The sequence below is a fragment of the Loxodonta africana genome, chromosome 25 (genome assembly GCF_030014295.1).
Source record: "Loxodonta africana isolate mLoxAfr1 chromosome 25, mLoxAfr1.hap2, whole genome shotgun sequence".
Lineage (NCBI taxonomy): Eukaryota > Metazoa > Chordata > Mammalia > Proboscidea > Elephantidae > Loxodonta > Loxodonta africana.
Genome location: NC_087366.1, coordinates 15,960,976 through 15,981,566, shown reverse-complemented (window position 1 = coordinate 15,981,566; position 20,591 = coordinate 15,960,976). Strand labels below are relative to the sequence as shown.

The 20,591-nt window shown below is 38.7% G+C and overlaps 1 protein-coding gene across 1 annotated transcript in view; it reads left to right on the top strand.

The window, feature by feature from the left end:
* HMCN1 (hemicentin 1) overlaps positions 1–20,591 on the top strand; it is a 551,217-nt gene that overhangs the window by 511,674 nt on the left and 18,952 nt on the right. The window contains exons 92-102 of the mRNA XM_064276506.1: positions 269–439; positions 609–779; positions 4,044–4,193; positions 4,788–4,925; positions 6,120–6,241; positions 6,616–6,853; positions 13,193–13,255; positions 15,017–15,136; positions 16,249–16,383; positions 19,200–19,313; positions 19,936–20,061. Of these exons, the coding sequence (XP_064132576.1) occupies positions 269–439; positions 609–779; positions 4,044–4,193; positions 4,788–4,925; positions 6,120–6,241; positions 6,616–6,853; positions 13,193–13,255; positions 15,017–15,136; positions 16,249–16,383; positions 19,200–19,313; positions 19,936–20,061 (1,548 nt within the window). The remainder of the gene's footprint in view (positions 1–268; positions 440–608; positions 780–4,043; positions 4,194–4,787; positions 4,926–6,119; positions 6,242–6,615; positions 6,854–13,192; positions 13,256–15,016; positions 15,137–16,248; positions 16,384–19,199; positions 19,314–19,935; positions 20,062–20,591) is intronic.

Below are 20,591 nucleotides of genomic sequence, written 5' to 3'. Positions count from 1 at the left end.
AGGGCAGAGACTGTTTTATTCACGCCTTCCAGCTCCTGGAATGTTTTAAGACTCAATAAATGTATGCTAAGTGGAAAAAGACAATCACTGACATGTATGCCCACTGTCTAGTCCGCTAAACCAGCTACCTTTGGAAGTTGCCTCTTCATAGATTTGTATGTTTAAGTTTCTGAAGAGAGATTTTCCATATCTTTTGAATGGATGTCATTGTTTAACACTTCTCATTTACAGGGCTTCATTTTCATGTCAAATGATTCTGTGTTTGTAGCTCATGGTAACTGGAGTCCTTGGAGTGGCTGGGGAACATGCAGCCGGCCGTGTAACGGAGGGCAAATGCGGCGGTACCGCACCTGTGACAACCCTCGCCCCTCCAATGGAGGAAGAGCTTGTGGGGGGCCAGATTCCCAGATCCAGAGATGCAACACTGCCATGTGTCCTGGTGAGAGTCCTGCCTTCTGGTAGTAGCACAAGTAAGGCGTTTCATTTGGTGATCACTGTAGCAGCCCATCCTTTCAGATCTTAACACAGAAGCTGTATAGGCAAAGTCACCCTAAGTGTTGATTTCAAAACCGACATGTTGATGTTGACCATTGCATTCTTGTTCTCAGTGGATGGAAGTTGGGGAAACTGGCATGCCTGGAGCCGGTGCTCTACTTCTTGTGGAGGAGGTGAAAAGACTCGGAAACGGCTGTGCGACAATCCGGTGCCATCTAAGAGTGGCCGCCCCTGCACAGGAGATGCTACTCAGGCATCTAGATGCAATATACAAGCATGTCCTGGTAAGCAGTTAAATCAGACTTTGGCAGAACCATGTAGAGACTTTGTGCAAATTAGGAAAAGATACCACTATGAGCCCATAAATTACAAAATGATGCCAACTCTAGGAGGAAGAATTAGAAAAAAAAAAAGTACTTTTTTTCCCTCTAGTTTGGCGCAGTTCTACGTCAAGGGTTTTAGCCTCTGCTTGCCACCCGTCAGGCCTCTCTCTAAAAGGGTACATTATGCATAGCTATAAATTGTAGTCCTGAGCTCAAGGGTAAAAGAGCAAGGGAGAGTTAGGAAAACCAAGACTGAGACTCAGAACTCAAGATGAGGGTGGGGCAGGGACTGAAGATCTAAGAGAAGTGCACAGTTGGAAGCTATTCATTCACGGATGGGCATATGGAGACCATTAGTGTGGAACGTACAACAGGACCCTGTTCAGTCAAGGAGGAAGAATAGGAGGAGTTGAGTACCATAACCCAAGTCATGCAATACTTCTAAGTGATACAAAAATCAGAAGGAACGAATTCAGAATTCTAGAACTTTTGGAACCATCAGAATTTCCAAAGTTTTAGAAACAAAATGTCCCTGAAAAGTGACAGAGACCTTAGCAGAATGAGAGAAGGGAATTACATGGAAAGGTACATAGGATCCGTTGTTATTGTTAGGTGCTGTCAAGTTGATTCCAACTCATCGACCCTGTAGGACAGAGTAGAACTACCCCATAGGGTTTCCAAGAAGCAGGTGGTGAATTTGAACTGCAGACCTTTTGGTTAGCAGGGAACACTTAACCACTGTACCACCGGGTCTCTATATATAGGACCTAGACAACCTAAAAGGGCAAGTGTCTACTAGCCAACTGCTTGATAATTTGTTCAACATATCAACGAATTACCAAAGATTTTTGAGGCTCGAATAAATAAGCAGGGTAACATCTCTGGTTTCAGTCGAGGCATTTTCTAGCTCAGCATCTGATGTTATTAGGGCTCCTGTGGTAGCAGGAAGTCCAAAACAGGCAAGACAATTTGGATTACAGAAGTCTGGCAGAAATTTTTAAGGATCCTAGTCAGGTTTTTTTTTTTTTTCAGTCAGGTAGCCATATCTAGGAGACTTTTGTTGAGCACTAGGACTCAAGAGAAGCTCCTCTGTGAGAGTAGAGTAACCAAGGTCAAAATGGAAAACCAACTTTGTCAATAACAACTTAGAGAATAACTCAGTAGTAGTTCTTCTGCCCATCTTAGTCCCTGCTTAGGACTAAGGGTAAGGACCAAAATGGCCTACCAGGTCCCAATTGGCCCTACTACATACTTTCCTACATCATCTTGAATATGGTCCCCGTCACCCTCTAAGATTTCTGCTCCTTTTGGTTTCTCAGATGTGGCAAAACACCCCCCTCCCCTGTGCCAAAAAAAAAAAAAATGTTTCTTTTACCTGGGAAGTTCTTCCCCTGCCCTCCCTGGCTTTTATTAAGGTCTAAATCTCCCTCAGGTCACCACTCTATTTTCACTGTCCTGAGTACTAGATACTTCGTATGTTATCATATTTCAACTTTCCGTTTATTTGTGGAATTCTGATTAATGTCTGTCTCTCCTATTAGGATATAAGTTCTATAAAGGCAGCCTTCATGTTTTTGTTTTGTTTTGTTGACACAATACTTAACAAATGAAAGTATTCCAGAAAATGAATCAACATGAAAAAAGGTTTTCTCTCAGTATAATCAAAGCCATGCAAATAAAAATGGTGTGGTGCCATAGTTAGTGATTTTCCTGAGGTTGAATGCAGTTGTATTTTCCCCACTGTTTAACACATGGTAACAGTATTTGAAGCAACTAGTGATTGTTGTAAAATGTATTCAATTAAAGACATCAAATAATGAGTATTTATTAATTTCACTGCTACCTTCTTTCTAACATGTTACCTGTCTTGTCAAAGCATGCTGTTCATTTAGGCAGCAGTCACTAACTAACCCCCTAGTCTGTTGAACAATGAGAAGACATAAAATTACCGTAGAGGTACTTTTTTTAAAATGTGCGATTGTTTTTTAAAATAACTGTATTGGTATGAATTTCATAGCACCGTTGAAAGTATAATATCATTCTCAATTTTTTTCTCAAAGCTATTTTCCAATACAGGTATAATTTTCTCACTGATCTACTGTGATGAAAATCTTGCTCTAAAAACCCAAGACTGAACAATGCCTCCTAGATACTCCACATTTATGCTGCCAGTGACCTGGAACAAGGTTTAGGGGCCAGTTAGGGACTGAACCCCTCCTTTCCCTCTGTGTCCACATGAAAGAGAAGAGATAAAAGAACAAGAGTTTTGATGCTAAACAGACCTGTGTTCAGATTTTCATTCTACCACTTACTAGCTACGTAAGGATGGAAAAAGTCACTTAACTTCTCTGAACTTCAGTTTCTTAGTCTGCAAACTGTGGCTACTTTGTAGGATTGTTAATAGTATTAAAAGAGTTAACACATACTTAGTTCTTACTATAGCACATGACAAAGGTGCCCTGGTGACACAGTGGTTAAAGCACCCAGCTACTAACCAAAGGGTCAGGGGTTCAAACCCACAAGCTGCTCCGTGGGAGAAAGATGTGGCAGTCTGCTTCCATACGATTTACAGCCATGGAAGCCCTAGAGGGTGGCTCTACTCTGTCCTATAGGCTCTCACTATGAGTCAGAATCTATTCAATGGCTTTGGATGGGCAGTGGGATAGCACATGACATGGTCAATAAATTCTCATTAGCATCATCATTTCATCCCAAATCAACAAACACATACTTTATTTTGGCTTTGGGACTGAATGCTCATTGTATTTTTTGAACTGTGAAATAATACTATGATGTGGACAGAAGGATCCTAGATTTGTGTGGGATGATGGATATTACATGAAATTAGAATGTTTCGAAAGCTTATTTATTCCACTCAAATTCGGATGTCATCAAAACTTTTTTGATGCTCAAGAAAAGATTTGTAGCATCTCTGAATATTGGCCATCTTTTCTCCCATGTAATGTTGGTGGAAGGAGCCCTAGTGGTGCAGTGGCTAAAGCACTCAGCTGCTAACCAAAAGGTCAGTGCTTTGAACCTACCAGCTTTTCCACGCGAGTCTGCTTCAGTAAAGATTTACAGCCTGGAAACCCTATGAGGCAACTCTGTTCTGTCCTATAGGGTCACTATGAGTGGAATCGACTCAATGGTAGTGGGTTTGGATTTTGATTGGAATGTTGATGGAATTGCTTTCTTATCCGGGAATGTTTTTCCTTCCCCCAATAGGTGGGCCACAGCGAGCCAGAGGAGGCATTATTGGAAATATTAATGATGTTGAATTTGGAATTGCTTTCCTCAATGCCACAGTAACAGATAGTCCTAACTCTGATACTAGAATAATACATGCTGAAATCACCAATGTACCTCGCAGTCTTGGTAAGTCTCTTTGCTGATAAAAGTTGTTAATAAACTTTTTTAAAAATAGCTTATACATGCTTTTTCATCTTACTATTTTCACTTAAAGTTTCAGGAGCACTTGTTTGTTTGTTTTTTTTTTAATTTTTATTGTGTTTTAGGTGGAAGTTTACAAATCAAGTCAGTCTCTCATACAAAAATTTGTATACACCTTGCCATGCACTCCTATTGCTCTCCCCCTAATGAGACAGCACACTCTTCCTCGCCACCTGTATTCCCCATGTCCATTCAGCCAGCTTCTGTCCCCCTCTGCCCTATGATCTCTCCTCCAGACAGGAGCTGCCCACATAGTCTCATGTGTCCACTTGAGCCAAGAAGCTCCCTCCTCACCAGTATCATTTTTTACCTCTGGAGGATTTCTAAATGATCAGCCTGATACTCCTTAGCTCTGTGACAGTGGTAAGCTCTTAAAGGCACATGATGCATTGGTATATGTTTTATTGTTATTCATGATTATTAAGGATTCATCCTTATGAATAAAGTGCTATGAAAAAACAGTAACAATGGACTGTAGGTATTTTGCTTTGTTACTTTATATATCCTTTTTTTCTTTAGGTCCGGCAATGAGAAAGATAGTTTCTATTTTAAATCCCATTTATTGGACAACAGCAAAGGAAATAGGAGAAGCAGTCAACGGCTTTACCCTCACCAATGCAGTCTTCAAGAGAGAAACCCAAGTAGAATTTGCAACTGGTTAGTGTCAGCTGAACTTAATATTCTCCTAGTATAAAAAATATGGCTGCTTTAAAGTTGGTGGTTAAGAAAAATAGGTTATATGTTCCTGCAGAGAATAATTTCAAAGTTTTTGATGAAATTTTATTAGAAATGATATAAAAGCAATTCCACATTTTCTTGTGAAATGACATGGGGCCTGTAAGAGATCATGTGTTCCCAAGTAGCATAGCGAGTTTTATACCCTAAAAGTTTTTTCTCCTCTTTTCTGTGTCTTTTTCTTGTTAAGTCCTTAGAGTGGGTCTTAAAGGCCAAAGCAGAGCAGGAAAATGAGTCATTGCTATACATTAAAGGCTTTGTCAGTGAACTTGACATTCTGATACCTTATAGGTGCTCTTTGGTAAAAAGATGGAGATAAAAATAAACAGATCAAAAGGCTTTTTACTTTTATCCTTAGTCTTAATGAATATGCATTAGCTATTTTTTGGGTGCATAAATGTTTGTGTACATCACCATTTCCAACCGTTTTAAAGGCGATCGGGCCCCTGTAGAAATGATCCTTAAGGAAGAAGGGCTGAGGGAGAGCATACCTTTAACTTGCATTTAATCATCCCAGAAGACAAGTGGATCTCTTCATGACGACCCACTTACCTAGATGACCTTTTGCTACTTTTTGAAGCAGCGGAAAGAACAAAGCCCTGTGGCCAGTCTTGTGGGGATGCCAGTCTCGCTGGTGAAGCTGTTCATCCCTTCTCACAGGCTATCCATTTTTGTATAACTGCCTTGCTGTTTTGGAGCCCTGGTGGCACAGTGGTTAATAGCTTAGCTGCTAACCAAAAGGTCGGCAGTTGGAATCCACCAGCTGCTCCTTGGAAACTATGGGGCAGTTTGATTCTGTCCTCTAGGGTTGCTATTAGTCAGAATTGACTCAACAACAACAGGTTTGGTTTTGTTTTGGCCTTGCTACTGCTTGTGAGTTTTAAGTGTGGAGTCCTTCACACTTTTGTCACATAAAAGGAAATTTTAGGCCTAACTTTTTAATTGGGGGAGGGAGGGTTGGGGACATGTTAAATGCTAATCTGTTTCCCTTATTGTTTATGTTTGTTCAAGTTTGAATGAGAATGACATAGCTGAACTGTATGTAAGGTAAATCCGCTCTGTGTTCACACAGATCATATTTTTGTATTGTTAAAATGAATGCATTATAATCCCCAGGAGAAATCTTGCGGATGACTCATATTGCCAGGGGCTTAGATTCCGATGGTGCTTTGCTGCTAGATATCGTTGTGAGTGGCTATGTTCTGCAGCTTCAGTCACCTGCTGATGTCGCTGTAAAGGTAAAATTTCAGAATAACATACCTTCACATTGAAGAGCCCTGGTGGCACAGTGGTTCAGCATTCGGCTGCTAACTGAAAGGTTGATGGTTCAAACTCATCAGCCACTCTGTGGGAGAAAGGTGTGGCAATCTACTACCATAAAGATTACAGCCGTGGAAACCTAGGGTACAGTTCTACTCTGTCCTATAGGGTCACTGTGAGTCAGAATCTACTCAATGGCAATGAGTTTGTTTTTTTGTTGTTGTTGCCTTCACTCTTGGCGTAGTGGTTAAGTTCTATGGCTGTTAACCAAAAGGTCAGCAGTTTAAATCCACTCTCAAAAAGTCTGTATTATAAACCATGTTAATATTCAAATCCATATTGTCCTCTTTAGGATTACACAGAAGACTACATTCAGACAGGTCCTGGGCAGCTGTATGCCTACTCAACCCGGCTGTTCAGCATCGATGGCATCAGCGTCCCATACACATGGAACCACACCATTTCCTATGACCAGGCACGCGGAAGAATGCCTTTCTTGGTGGAAACGCTTCGTGCATCTTCTGTGGAATCTGACTACAACCAATTAAAAGAGACTTTGGGTTTTAAAATCCATGCTTCAATTTCCAAAGGTAATTTGGTTACAGGGAAGTCCATATTGTTATGCCATTTGTCCTTTCTGGAAGGGTAAAATGAATTGCACTGATGCCATTCAAAAATTAAGGATATTAGAGCATACACCGAACACAATGATATTGAGGCATCGGTGGTTCAGTGGGAGAATTTTCACCTCCCATGCGGGAGGCCTGGGTTTGATTCCGAGCCCATGCTCCTCAGACATAGCCACCACCCCTTTGTCAGTGGAGGCTTGCGTGTTGCTATGATGCTGAACAGGTTTTAGTGGAACTTCCAGACTGAGATGGACTAGGAAGAAAAGCCTGGAATCGACTTCCAAAAATCAGCCACAGAAAACCCTATGTATCACAACAGTCTGATGCCCAGCAGATCATGGGGATGGCACAGGACCAGGCAGAATTTCATCAGGGCACCACGAGTGAGGGGCCAACTCAACGGCAGCTAACAACACTGCCACCATGATGATATCAGGTTTTTCATGTGTCTTGTCTGTGTTTTGTGGCAAGTAAATCCTATGGTAAAGCCAATCCGAGTCCTAGTATATTTGGTTTACTAATCTTCTCCTTACAGCATCGTAGAGTTGTTATCATTCTAGTCCATTTATGCAGAAAAAGAGGGTTTAAAATGTAAAATCTGTCAGAAACATTTTTCTTTGGGTGATAAAGTTTGTTATTCTGAATTTAATATTTGCCAAGGAATTTTATAAGTTCCTGGGACATAATGTGAAAGGTGTGTCTTCGCCTAAACTAGTAAAAAAAAAAAAAAAAAAACTTCCGTACTTTAATTAAAAGCTGCTTCCACAAATGGGGCAGCAGTAATTAGAATTCCAACTGTCATTTCCTGTTGCTCAAAAGTATAATTTTTGAACAGCTTTCCATTTCTCAAGCATAGTTTTGCAATCATTAATCTCAGCATTCCGTTATGCTGTGTGGGCCTTTGATGTGCCTGTCCCCTGAGATTTCCTTTTCAGTCACAGAGGCACTGCAGCAATTATCCTTCCATCTTCTGTGGGGTTTTGATGCCGAGAGACTCTTGCAAGCAGTGATGTTACAGACACTAACTGTTTACATGACTGTAGTTGTGAACTTAGGATCCCACTGAGGAAACTTGAAATGATTCATATTGACCTTGCTGTTTTGCTCTGTGCTAGCTTTCTTAAAATGGACCCAAGCAGATTTAAACAGCACCATTGGCTTTTATCATGCTCCACAGATAAACTAAACATTCATTTTCACTATTTACTCTTGCTTTCAGCCGTTGCGCCCATGACCGTTTTCTTCTTCAGCGTCTGTCATAACTGCTGCAATCACGTTTGAGGTCAGAGTAATCTGGGAGTATACATTTACATTTTTTGAGGTACTCACAGATTCATGAAGCCTAATAGCCGGTGTTGCCCCACGCCTCCACCCATACTGTGCCGCCGCCATCGCGTTCTGCTCTTGGCATGCATATTTGGATCACTTGCAAAGAAAGAAGAATTACTGGAATAAAGCGATGTTTTTCTCATTACCTGTTATGTCTAGTTTTAGTATATGACCTCTATTTCTACCTTCTTCATTACTCCATCCAATTCAAAAAGATTAATGGGTGTAGGACATTGGCTAAAAATGAATTTATAGTATATATGAGACTAATTAAAATTATTCTTGAAAAGCCAAGTATATTTTCTATCATGTAAATCCTCCAAGCCTAAAACTGCTTGAACATATTTATAGTATCTGTAAGAGTGTTGTTGGAACACTTAGGCCCCACGATATAGGGAAATACGTTATAGGACATTTAATGCTCCTTTCTATCCTTGAATACTGTGATTCTGTGAATTACATCTGATACAAGTGCCCATTTGTTGTTGACGCTGTTCCTGTCAGTTACAAAAACTGCAGCAGCAGTTGAGTTTTGATTGACCACCAGGGGGCAAGCTTGCATTCTTGGTAGCTTATCCCGCAAGTTCTTTCTCTTCTACTACGGGGTACTGGGTATGTTGGTCTAGACTAGCACTTTGGTTACAGTGCGTTTGAATCACTTCGAGGGCTTGATGAAGTTTCAGACTTCTGGGCCCGAAGATTTTTGGTTTAGCAAGTCTAAATAGGGTCTGAGAATCTGTATTTTTAATACAGCCCCTAGATTATTCTAATGTAGCTGGTTTGCACACAGGCATTTGGAAACCACTGGTCAAAACAAGTCACAAATATAAATCTCATAAAAATGTTAAATCTTTAAAAGTAAATTACAGGTTTTTAAAATATAATTATAAAAAGTATTTTTATTTTAAACATTAATTAGGGGAAGATAGCTGAAGCCATAAAGGAAAAAAATTAATTTAACTACAAAAAAATTCTTTATGGGAGAAGAAAACATAAAAGTGGCAGGGTGAAATATGTACCAAGAAAAAATATTTGCATCACATGCTATGGACAACTATGACTTACCTTAATTACCTTAATATATACAAGCTCGCACAAATCAGTAAGAAAAGGCAAGCACCCAATAGGAAAATGCATGAAGACTATGAACAAGAGATTCACAAAGGAAGTAATAAAGAAGAATGAATGTGAGAAGTTGTCGACCATAAAGAAAAATGAATGTGAGAAGTTGTCGACCTCATTACTAAGCAAAGAAATGCAAATTAAGCCAACGTGATACGACTTTCTGACTATTATTGTCAGAGATTAAAAAGTATAACTTCCCTGTATTGGAGAGCTATGGGGAAATGAACTCCTCATATACTGCTGGCAGAGAGCAAAAATTGGTTCCTTTTTTTTGGAAAGGAGTATGTACTAGTACCCTTTTAAATTTTCAATTATTTTTGAGTTATCTCATTCTAGGAATCTATCCTAAGAAAATCACAGAAATGGTCAAAAATATATGTTTAGGAAGTTTCATCCAGTGCTATTTATAATAGAAAAATCGTTAATAAATTTCCTGGAAGTAGGAAATTAGTATGTAAATTATGGCACACCTGTATAATAAACTCTTAAGTAATCATTAAAATAATTTTAAGTAATATTTAACTCGTCTGTTCATTTAAAAAATATTATTGAGTGCCTACCACATTCCAGGAAACCCTGGTGGCATAGTAGTTAAGAGCTATGGCTGCCAACCAGAAGGTCGGCAGTTCGAATCCACCAGGTGCTCCTTGGAAACTCTATGGGGCAGTTGTACTCTGTTCTATAGGGTCGCTATGAGTCCAAATCGACTTGACAAAAAGAGGTTTTGGTTACCATGTACCAGACACTGTTCTAGATACTGACAATATAACTACAAACAAATGACAAAGGAGAATGTTCAGGACATAATAATAATAATTGAAAAGCAGTGTACAGTATGATCCGAATCAGGCTTTCCCACACCAGAGTGATTATAAGGTTATAGTCACTGGTTTATACTGGTTAAACACAGTTTCTTGGGCTTCTCCCTTGCCTAATCTGATTGTCGTGAAACTAAGAAATCTATATGTAGTAAGCTTCCCAAGTAATTTTTATGATCAGTAAAGTTGGGTAATTATTGGCCTATGGAGTAAGATACTAACTAATTAAAAATTTTAAAGTATGTATTTATAAGAATGATTGCAGGTAAAAACACTAAAATATCGACAGTAATTTGTTACAAATGACAAGATTACACAGTTTTGTTTTATACTTTTTAAAGTTTCTGCAATGATCATAATTACGATAACACAAACAAGCAAATATTTTGTATTACCTATTATCTTGGATTTAAAATGTTAGCCAATATAATTCAAAATGCCACACTTTAACTGTAATATAAAACCAAAAAAAAGCAAACTTACTACTGTCGAATCGATCTTGACCCTTAGCGACCCTGTAGGACAGAGTAGAGCTGCCCCATAGGGTTGCCAAGCAACAGCTGGTGGAGTCAAGCTGCCTACCTTTTTGTTAGCAGCTGAGATCTTAACCACTGTGCCTCCAGGGCTCCAACTATAATATAAAGAATAAATAAAAGTAAAACAATTCACAATAAAATATTATTATTTAAATATGTAAATCTTTGGACCTGATTACACTAAAAGACACAGAGAAGTAGTCATATGCTCAAACCTAAATGCAGAATCCTGGTGTGATTTCTTTCAAAACATTGGGCAACTTTTGGTAAAGTTCTAGGTGAAATGAAGTACAGCCAGCCATCAATTTATATGACAGTTGCATTCCAGGAAAATACATTGTATATTTAGATTATGCAAAAAATGCTTAATATTTGGAAGATGAGTTCCAGGCTTAGATAATTACAGACAGCTTTCTTAACTCCATGGAAGTCTCGCAGGACAAGGGACAAATCTTCATCTTGCCATACTAGCTCCTACAGTGAAGTATTATAAAACCTGTCCCGTGGTCTTCCACCACTTGCTGTATTTTAATAGGCCACCGTATCATCATGGCTACTAAAGTATCTCCCAAAGAAACTTCCCAAATGCCACCCAGTGGAAGATCTCTCTCCCATCTAGAACCAAAAATCTAGTTAATAACTTTGTATGATGATATCAGGTAATTTTTTATGTCTATATGACATTTTTTTCCCCCAGTTGTATACCCAGCACAGTGCTCCACACATTAAATTGGTTGGATTAGGGAATGTCTGAATAAATGAATAAATGAAACCAGTAAAAACCACCACCCGAGTTGTATTCTTGATTTCAGTGGTTGGCAGTCAAACAAATTTGAATCTAGAGTCTCACCCCAGCACATACTAGCTATTTGATGTTAGGCAATTTGTATAACCTCAGTCTCAAATTCCTCATCAGAATATTGGGTACAGTGGGAGTAGGGACATAAAAAAAAAGAAAGCTTAAATGAGAAAGCACACAAAGCTCCCGGCACCTCTATCACGTGCAGCAACCTTTCACTAATTACTTCACGATGTGTCCCAGATGTCTCTGTCCCTCCTGTCCATCCTATTCCCACTCCCTGGCATGTACAGGAAGGAAAACGCTGGTGCTCTAAGGGCCATTTTTACACTCAGGGTAGAAATTGATTGTGAACCTCTGCTTTTTGTTGAACTTTTTAGACAACTTGGTTGCTTGTTGTTGTTAAGTGCTCTCGAATTGGTTCCAACTCATAGCGACCCTACAGAACACAGTAGAACTGCCCCATAGAGTTTCCAAGGAGCAGCTGGTAGATTCAAACTGCCGACCTTTTGGAAATAGCAAACAGTACTCTAGCTTTGTAGTCAACCTTTTCATTCAGGTAAACCAAATATGTATATATATATACATCCCAAAAATGTGTATATATGTATATAAATCAGTTTTTTGAACAGTTTCATGTCCTCAGCAGGACTTAAACAATATTATAATCAGAGAATCTGCAAAGTAGAACAAACCTGAAAAATTAACTAATGTCAAGACTTCTTCTAAGACGAGCACATAGGCCAATAATAACAATAAATACAGGTTCATACATTTAAAATAGAAAGACAACCTAAGATGATTTCTAAGGTATTCAATATGAATTAAATAAAAATTTCCCCAAGAGAAATGAGAAACACATATTGACAGTTGTCTTTTAAGTTTGTGTGTGTGTGTGTATGTGTGTGCACATGTACACACATTACTATGGTAATTTGAAAGATAAGTTTTGTTTAATTTTTTGCAGGTCAAAGATGTTCGAAAATTTTTTGCCAAACTGCATAACTCATTCAAGACAAAGTTACATGACCTATCAAAAAAGGGATTCCCTAACTAACTCTTTTAACCTCTTTCTTGTTAGCATTTTTTTTTTCATGACATCTAACAAATCTGTTCTAACACAATTTGCCTGTTTTTCCCTGCTTTGACTACATGGAAACGGAAAACACTTGGTCACACATGAGGGACGCAGACACTTGACACTAAAAATAAAGGAGTCCCACAAAAGTGACCCACAAAAGGGTTTCTTCATGGAGTTTCTATTTTTCACTGGCACAAATTATTTTAAGTTGCTGGAAAATAATGTCCCTGCTTCTAGAACAACACAAAGTGTAAAGGCTGGATGAATAGGATGTTGCCTGTGGTTTTGCCTGGTGTGCACATTGATCTTGAATCCTTTTTAGTTATCACTGAATAATTTTATTTAATTTTCCTTTGATTGATGTAAACAGCTTAAACAGAAAATCTGTTTCCAGTGGTAGCTTGCCAATAATCAACGATCTCTGGACTGTGATTCATTTGGTTCTTGGTTAAGAAATATGGGAAAAATTTCTATTTCTGCTTATTTTCACCTATTCCAGTGTTGCATCATGTGTTCCACTTTTGGCATATCTTCCCAGGGAAGATTGTACTGGAAAGAAACAAACTGCTAACATTCTAATGTCAGTTAACTTTACTTCCCTGTCTGTGGTAGGAGATCGAAGTAATCAGTGCCCCTCCGGGTTTACCTTAGACTCAGTTGGACCCTTTTGTGCTGGTAAGTACATGAATAAATAACGTGTTTTTATTTTTATAAAAATGTTTATAATGAATACCACTTACTGGACACCCATTGCCATTGTTCTAGGTATTTAATCATCACGACAGTCCTATAAACTTTCTATTTTATACGTGAGGAAATTGAGATGTAGAAAAGTTAAGTAAACTGCCTAAGATCATCCAGCTATCTGGTGGCAGAGCTAGGTTTGAACTTAAGTTAGATTACAAGCTCCATGTTTTTTCCATGGGGCCGCATCAACTATATCAGGAATAGTGACCACGTACAGAGGTGGAGTGAGCACAGAGATAATGCTGGACTCATTGTGGCTGCTTCGTTGCCCTCGGTGTGTGTGAATATCTGTGATCGATGCAATCAATTCCATTTCAAATTTGTTTCTAACTGCACATGTAGTACTTCTTCCTTTGACCCGAAGCACCTAGAGCTAGGTCAAACCTCATAGTCTTCCAGACTGACGAATCTGCCCAAGATCTCAGATACCAGCCGAAAACTTGGGGGACTCCATGCCACCCTCACATCTGACCTGCTGGCTCCCACTACTATCTCAGGAAATCACTGTACTTATTGATCACAGTTTTGTTACAGCAAAAGGGGTACAAATGAAGAGACACATAGGGCAAGGTCTTGGGGTTCCCAATACAGAGCTTCTGTATCCCAAAAAGTGATACACTACCCTCCCACGTGCATTGACTTCTATCACCAACCAGGAAGCCCATGGTGCTTCCCTGTTCAGAGTCATTACTTGGGCCTCTTTACTTAAGCATGATTGATTGTATCAATCACCCTCCCCTGTGGTTGGTCTTAGATAGCAAGTGGTGGGTCTTTCTGTCATGATCAGCTTCAAGAGGCATCTCATTAGCATAAAACCTTAGATGTGGGCTTGAGGCCTCATCAAAGACATTTCAATTCCAAGATTTTAGAGATTATCTCTCAGAAACCAAAGATAAAGACCAAATTCTTTGGGTAAAGTTAAATTCTTTATCCTACTGTGTGAGACAGCAATATTCCATCCCTCAAACACCTAACCCTAGAATTGCTTAATCATAGATAGGCCAGGACTGTGGGCCTAAGACCGATGACTAAACCAACCTTATTCCACCCAAGTGCCAGTACAAATGAGTCATAGATAGGGTAAACAGCTAAGTAAATGGTTTGAGGAGCTCAAGTTTTCATGCATGGTGCTTTTCTTTCAAGGAGCCCTGGTGGTGTAGTGGTCTAGCAGGCAATGTAATGTAGTCGGAATTGACTCGAGGGCACTGGGCTGGGTATAGTACTAAAAGAGGTGGTCTTCAGAAAATATTGTCTCTAAGATCCAGTCCCAGCTCTGCCAAGAATGACCTGTGCGACCTTGGACAATTTAATTAACCTTTTTATTCCTCAGTTTTATCATTGACAACTGAAAATAGTGATAAAAATACCTACCTCCTGGGAATATTGTGAGGAAAATGTTAAAGCAGGTGCAGTGTTTCCATCAAGGTAAATGAGCAACATGTTAGTCATTGTCATTGGTTTAGTCATTGTTTCAGAAGATGATCTAAACATCTAATCACTGTCAAAAATAATTTAGGAACCCCAAATTAATTTTTATTTAGTGTTTCCTTTTTGTGGCACTGAAGCATTTTCTCTTATATTTGATTCAATTCACTGACCTCTCTAAGCAGCTATTTTTACTGACTTTAGTGATTCCTAGAAGGGTAGGGGCCTTACATGCTGATTGGGCCTTCTTGTTTCTTCTTTCAGATGAAGATGAATGTGCAGAGCGGAATCCCTGCTCCCACACCTGCCACAATGCCATGGGAACCTATTATTGCTCCTGTCCCATGGGCCTCACCATAGCTGTGGATGGAAGAACTTGTCAAGGTATTTGGAAAGCTTAAATCCAATGAACACATTTAAGCCGTGGCCAAGGCAATCTATGACCTAGGAAAAGTGTGCTAGGCCAATCCTCTTTTTTCCTACTCCCTCTGCTTCCACCTTGGCAATAGGCAGAGCAGGCCTTCGTTGCATTGAAAAAGTAATAAAGAAGGAATACTACTGCAGTGCTTCAAAATGGTACGCTCAAAAAGCAGGGATGTTGCCATGACTCACTCAGTCCTCACAACACCTCAAGGAAGCAGGCACAACTGCCACCAACCTTATTTTGCAACGATGAACTAAGAAATAAAGAGGTTATAAAGAGATTAAGAAGGAACCCTGGTGGCACAGTGGTTAAGTGCTCAGCTGCTAACCAAAAGGTCTGTGGTTAGTACCCCCGTGGGAGAAAAGACCTGGCAATCTGCTTCCATAAAGATCACAGCCTAGGAAATCCTATGGGGCAGTTCTACTCTGTCACATGGGGTTGTTATGAGTCAGAATCAACTCAACAATACACAACAACAACAAAGAGTTAAGTAAATTGCACACTCCTGGTAGTATTTTGGGTATGTAGTTAAAAAACAAAAAACACTTTTCTATCAAACTCTATGTATCCTCCAAAATTGGACTTGCATAAGTGCCTAATTTTATAAATAAATCAAAAGTGAGAAAGGGAAAATAGTTCTCCTTCTGTGTCTCAGGAAGCCCTGTTCCAAATGCAAAGGAGAGGGGGAGTTAGGGGTACAGAAGGGGAATAATTTTTATGGAATGTCTAGTATGGATTGAGTACCTCATATACGTTGTTTCATTTAGTTTTCAAAGTGATTCTGAGAGACAGGAATTATTATCCTCATTTTATAGACGAGAAAGCTCATATTTGAGAGAGGAGAAGTAACTTCTTTAAAACCTTTTAATTCATAAGTGGTCTCGTTGATCAGACAGCCTGTGAAGCTATCACACCATGCTGCTGTGAGCTTGTCAACTGTTTAATCCACCTGAAATGACCCAGTGTTTTTCAAGTGTCATTCATTGCTTTTCTTAATCTCATTTCACAGCTGGCTCCTAGGCTGCGCTTTCTCCATTAACCTCAGCTGAATGACTTACTTGCTCTGTTGCAGATATTGATGAGTGTGCTTTGAGTGGACACAGCTGCCACATGGGCCAGGACTGTGACAATACCATTGGATCCTATCGCTGTGTGGTCCGTTGTGGAATGGGCTTTCGGAGAACCTCTGATGGGCTCAGTTGTCAAGGTATGAAAATGGAGGCCCTAGCTTTATCTTTATTATTCTAATAATGAAGACCACTTGACTCTTGTATCATTTTAATAAACTCTCCAGGAAACTCCAAAGAGAAGGGCTGGATCAAGAGGAACAGAATGGGTAGATATCAAGCAACTGGGTCTTCTGTCCTTCAACAGAACTTAAATCAGAACTTCATTTTGCATGTTTTATAGGCTACACTTCTTTTGTAAATACTGGTAGCACAGTGGTTTTGAGGGCTAACATCTTGCCATTACCATTTGAAAGAGGAGATTATGCAGCACCATCTATTAGAATCTATTCCATAAAACTCCAGTGCATAAGAGTGCTAGAATTTTTCTCGCAGGATTTTTCACAAAGGCAAAAACAGTGAATGCAAAACTAATTACCTATCAAAAGTAGAAAGAATGAATGAATTATGGTACATCTACACCATCAACCACTATACAGGCATTAGGTGTCATGGAATAAATTGGAGCTCCACTGTTTGACTTGGAGGGATTTCCATGAGGTGTTATTGAGTGAGAAGACCAAAAATGTAGAAAAGTATATGTGACTTGTGTAGAAAAGTGTATGGAACTGAAAAACAAGCAATAGCCACAGGAAAAAAAAATATGAATTTATATCTTTAAGTGTATATAACAGCAACAACAACAAATATATAGAGAGAGAGAGAGTGAATATTATGATTCATACTAGACTACTAAGTAGATTGCCTTTGGTGGGAAAGGAGGATAAAAAGAGGTAAGGGAGACCACACAAAAAAAGAAATGGAAGAAAAAATCTTCACTAAGAAAAATCTTTTTAAAAGTATGTGATCTTCCACTCCTAGGTATAATAAAAAAAAAAAAAATACTCAAAAAAAAAAAAAAATGAAAGCAGCAACTGAGATACTTGTACACCAGTGTTCATTGAAGCATTATTTTCAATAGCCAAAAGGTATTGTGTCATCTGTCCAGCTGCCCCTCAACAGATGAATGGATAAACAAAATGGGGTGTATTCATGCGATGTAATATTATTCAACCATAAAGAGAAATGAACTTCTGATACATGCCACCACATGGATGAACCTTGAAAACATTATACTGAGTGAAATAAGGCAAGCACAAAAGGACAAATACATTGTCTGATCCCACTTACATAAAGTATCTAAAATAGGCTAATCCATGGAGGTAGAGCAAGACTAGTGGTTACCAGAGGATGGGGGAGGGAGGAATAAGAAGTAAAAAAAAAAAAAAAAAAGAATTACGTTACTGATAGTCTTGAGAAAAAAGAGTTTGAGCAAAATTAAAGAGATTCGTTGGATTTTCATGGGGGAACCTTGGGAAAAACAAGAGGAGCATTTTATTTAATCAAGGAGAGGATTTAAGTGAGGCTAAAAGGAAAACTTGTAGAAAAAGAACAAGTCTGTCATTATATTTGTGCTTTTATATAAATTAACACATATGTGGATTTTAAGAGATTAAATTCAAAGCTCAAATAGAAAACAAGCACAAAATAAAAGTCGTTGGCCATGTTGAGTTTGTAATGGAATGTAAGGGGAGGATGTGAAAAGCCTAAATATGGTGATTGTTCTTTCGAAGGGTTTGTAAGATAAGGAAGGATAGAGAAGTGGCAGGAGCTTGAGACTAGTACAGCCTTGAGAGAGGAGATGGGCTGCAGGGCTCAAACAGAGGGACTGTTCTAAAACACCACGCATCTGTCAGTTTGTCATACTGTGGTGACCTGTGTGTTGCTATGAAGCTGAAAGCTTCAAATACCAGCAGAATCACCCGTGATGGACAGGTATCAGTGGAGTTTCCAGGCCAAGACAGACAAGGAAAAAAGGCCTGGTGATCTACTTCCAATAAATTAATGAGTGAAAACTTTCTGGATCACAGCAGAACGTTTTCCAACTTGCTTGTTTTGGACACATTGTCAGTAGGTAACAATTGCTGGAGGAGGCCATCATGTTTGGTGAAGGACTCAAACATGCCGGTGATTGTGAGGATGATGAGGGACAGGGCAACGTTTCATTCTGTTGTGAAGTGCACCATGGGTCAAAGTCAACTTGATGAGAGCTGTCTGCCTGTCTGTCAGCCATCTATCTATCATCTATCTGTCATCTATCAATCATCTGTCATTTATCTACCTACCTATCTACCTATCTGTGTGTCTCATAAGAAACGATCTCTCTTCCTTTGAAACTGGAGGGAAAGAGAGAAAGAAGATACCAGAAATACACAAGTACACAGGAGTTTAGGGGAGTTCATGTCTGCATTCTTTCTGTTACACTCTGACCCTGGTGATGTTTCACAAAATTAATTTGGCAATAACTGCAGACAAGGAAAAATACTAAAGTTGCTGCAGCCAATCAGATACAAGGTTTGAAAGACCTTCATTGGGCTACTAGCAGCAAGAATGGGAAAGAAAGGTCAATTTCAAAAGGTATTGCAAAATCCTAGCTTTTTTTTTTTTTTCCTATCTTCAGAATCCCGGTCTGTCAGTAACATTCCAAGGACTGAAACTTCATAGAAACAGGAGTGGGAGCCATACGGTAAAATACTTGAAATAGAGGAGTGTTGCATCCACATAGTTCTGAGGCATTAGCAAATATTACCTTTGAGGAGTATTGAAGAGAGACGCCTTCTCCAGCAATTCATCATCCTATTAGTTATTCAGCAGCTCAAATAAGAGTAAATGTATTAGACTAGAAAATCTTAAACATAACAATATTCAACAATCATACAAAGTTAAATAAACATTTGGGAGAAATTAAACCAGGTTTCCTAACAGCATCTAATGAAAGTTTTGTTTTATTTGACAGATATTAACGAATGTCAGGAATCCAGCCCCTGTCATCAGCGCTGTTCCAATTCCATAGGAAGTTTCCACTGTGGCTGTGAACCCGGGTATCAACTCAAAGGCAGAAAATGCATAGGTAAGTAAAGGGCTTTGAGTGCAAGGCAATGGCATCTCTGTAACTTCTTAATGCTTCCTGAACTAAAAACATATGTTGTGTCCTGGGCCTGATTCATATACATTGGACACCTATTATGTGTCTTGAATATCATCTGTGCAAAAACAAAGTGGAGGAAAATGCTATACTTTGGAGATTTCACTTTCTAATTAAATAATTTTTATCCACATTTTCCCTACTATATTTATAAAATTTTCCTGCAAAAGTATATATCCATATACACACACACGTATACCTATATATGTATGTGTATGTATATACTATATGTAGTACACATATACAATATATAAAACTATATATATATATATAATTTTTATTTTTCCGGGAGGAGGAAGTTGTTGGCATGTCTACCAGCTCTGTGAAGTGATGTTTTATTTCATTTTTTATTTTTATCAATCTGTTTTAAAATAAAGCATGTTACAGACCTTATTGTATTTAAGCACCTTAATCTTACATGATGATTATGCAATAAAGATGTGTATTAGTTTAAGAGGTGATAGCCATAAAATCCAAGATATGGTTTCTCTAGAAAAGTAGAAGAAATCGTTTTCTCAATCTATATTACCTTTGTTCTTCGATCAAGATGTGAACGAGTGCAGACAGAACGTATGCAGACCAGATCAGCACTGCAAGAACACCAGGGGTGGCTATAAGTGCATTGATCTTTGTCCAAACGGAATGACCAAGGCAGAAAATGGAACCTGTATTGGTAAGTGTAGGACTAGTTCAGTGATCAAGACCAATTTACCATCAACAAGCCAAGTAAGGCATCCATTTTTATTTTATCTAAAAAGGAAATCTTTCTTTTTTCACAGATTTTAGCTCCCAATTTTAATATGATTGTGTTCTGGGGCCCCCCATCATGACTATACCAGGAAATAGAAACTCACCATAAAGACTTAGGACAGTTTTGAGCCCCAATCAGTTACATAATTGGCTTTGTTTAATACCCACATAATTTAGTACTATCTAACATTATTTCTAACATGAAATTTAGCCTAGATGTTTAGAATTTCATCTAGGGGGTTAAGAAAAAATTATGTTTGTAAAGACTTTTAAAGTCTCAGAAAATTATTTTAGAAGTAAATATTTTTTTAAACATCAAATTAGTGACTATCAGACATTACAGTCAATTATATTTCTCCCTAACCTGCAAAGCTAGCAGAGCTATGAGCTGCAGAATTTACAGAAACAAAACAGTTCGAATCCGCCAGGCGCTCCTTGAAAACTCCATGGGGC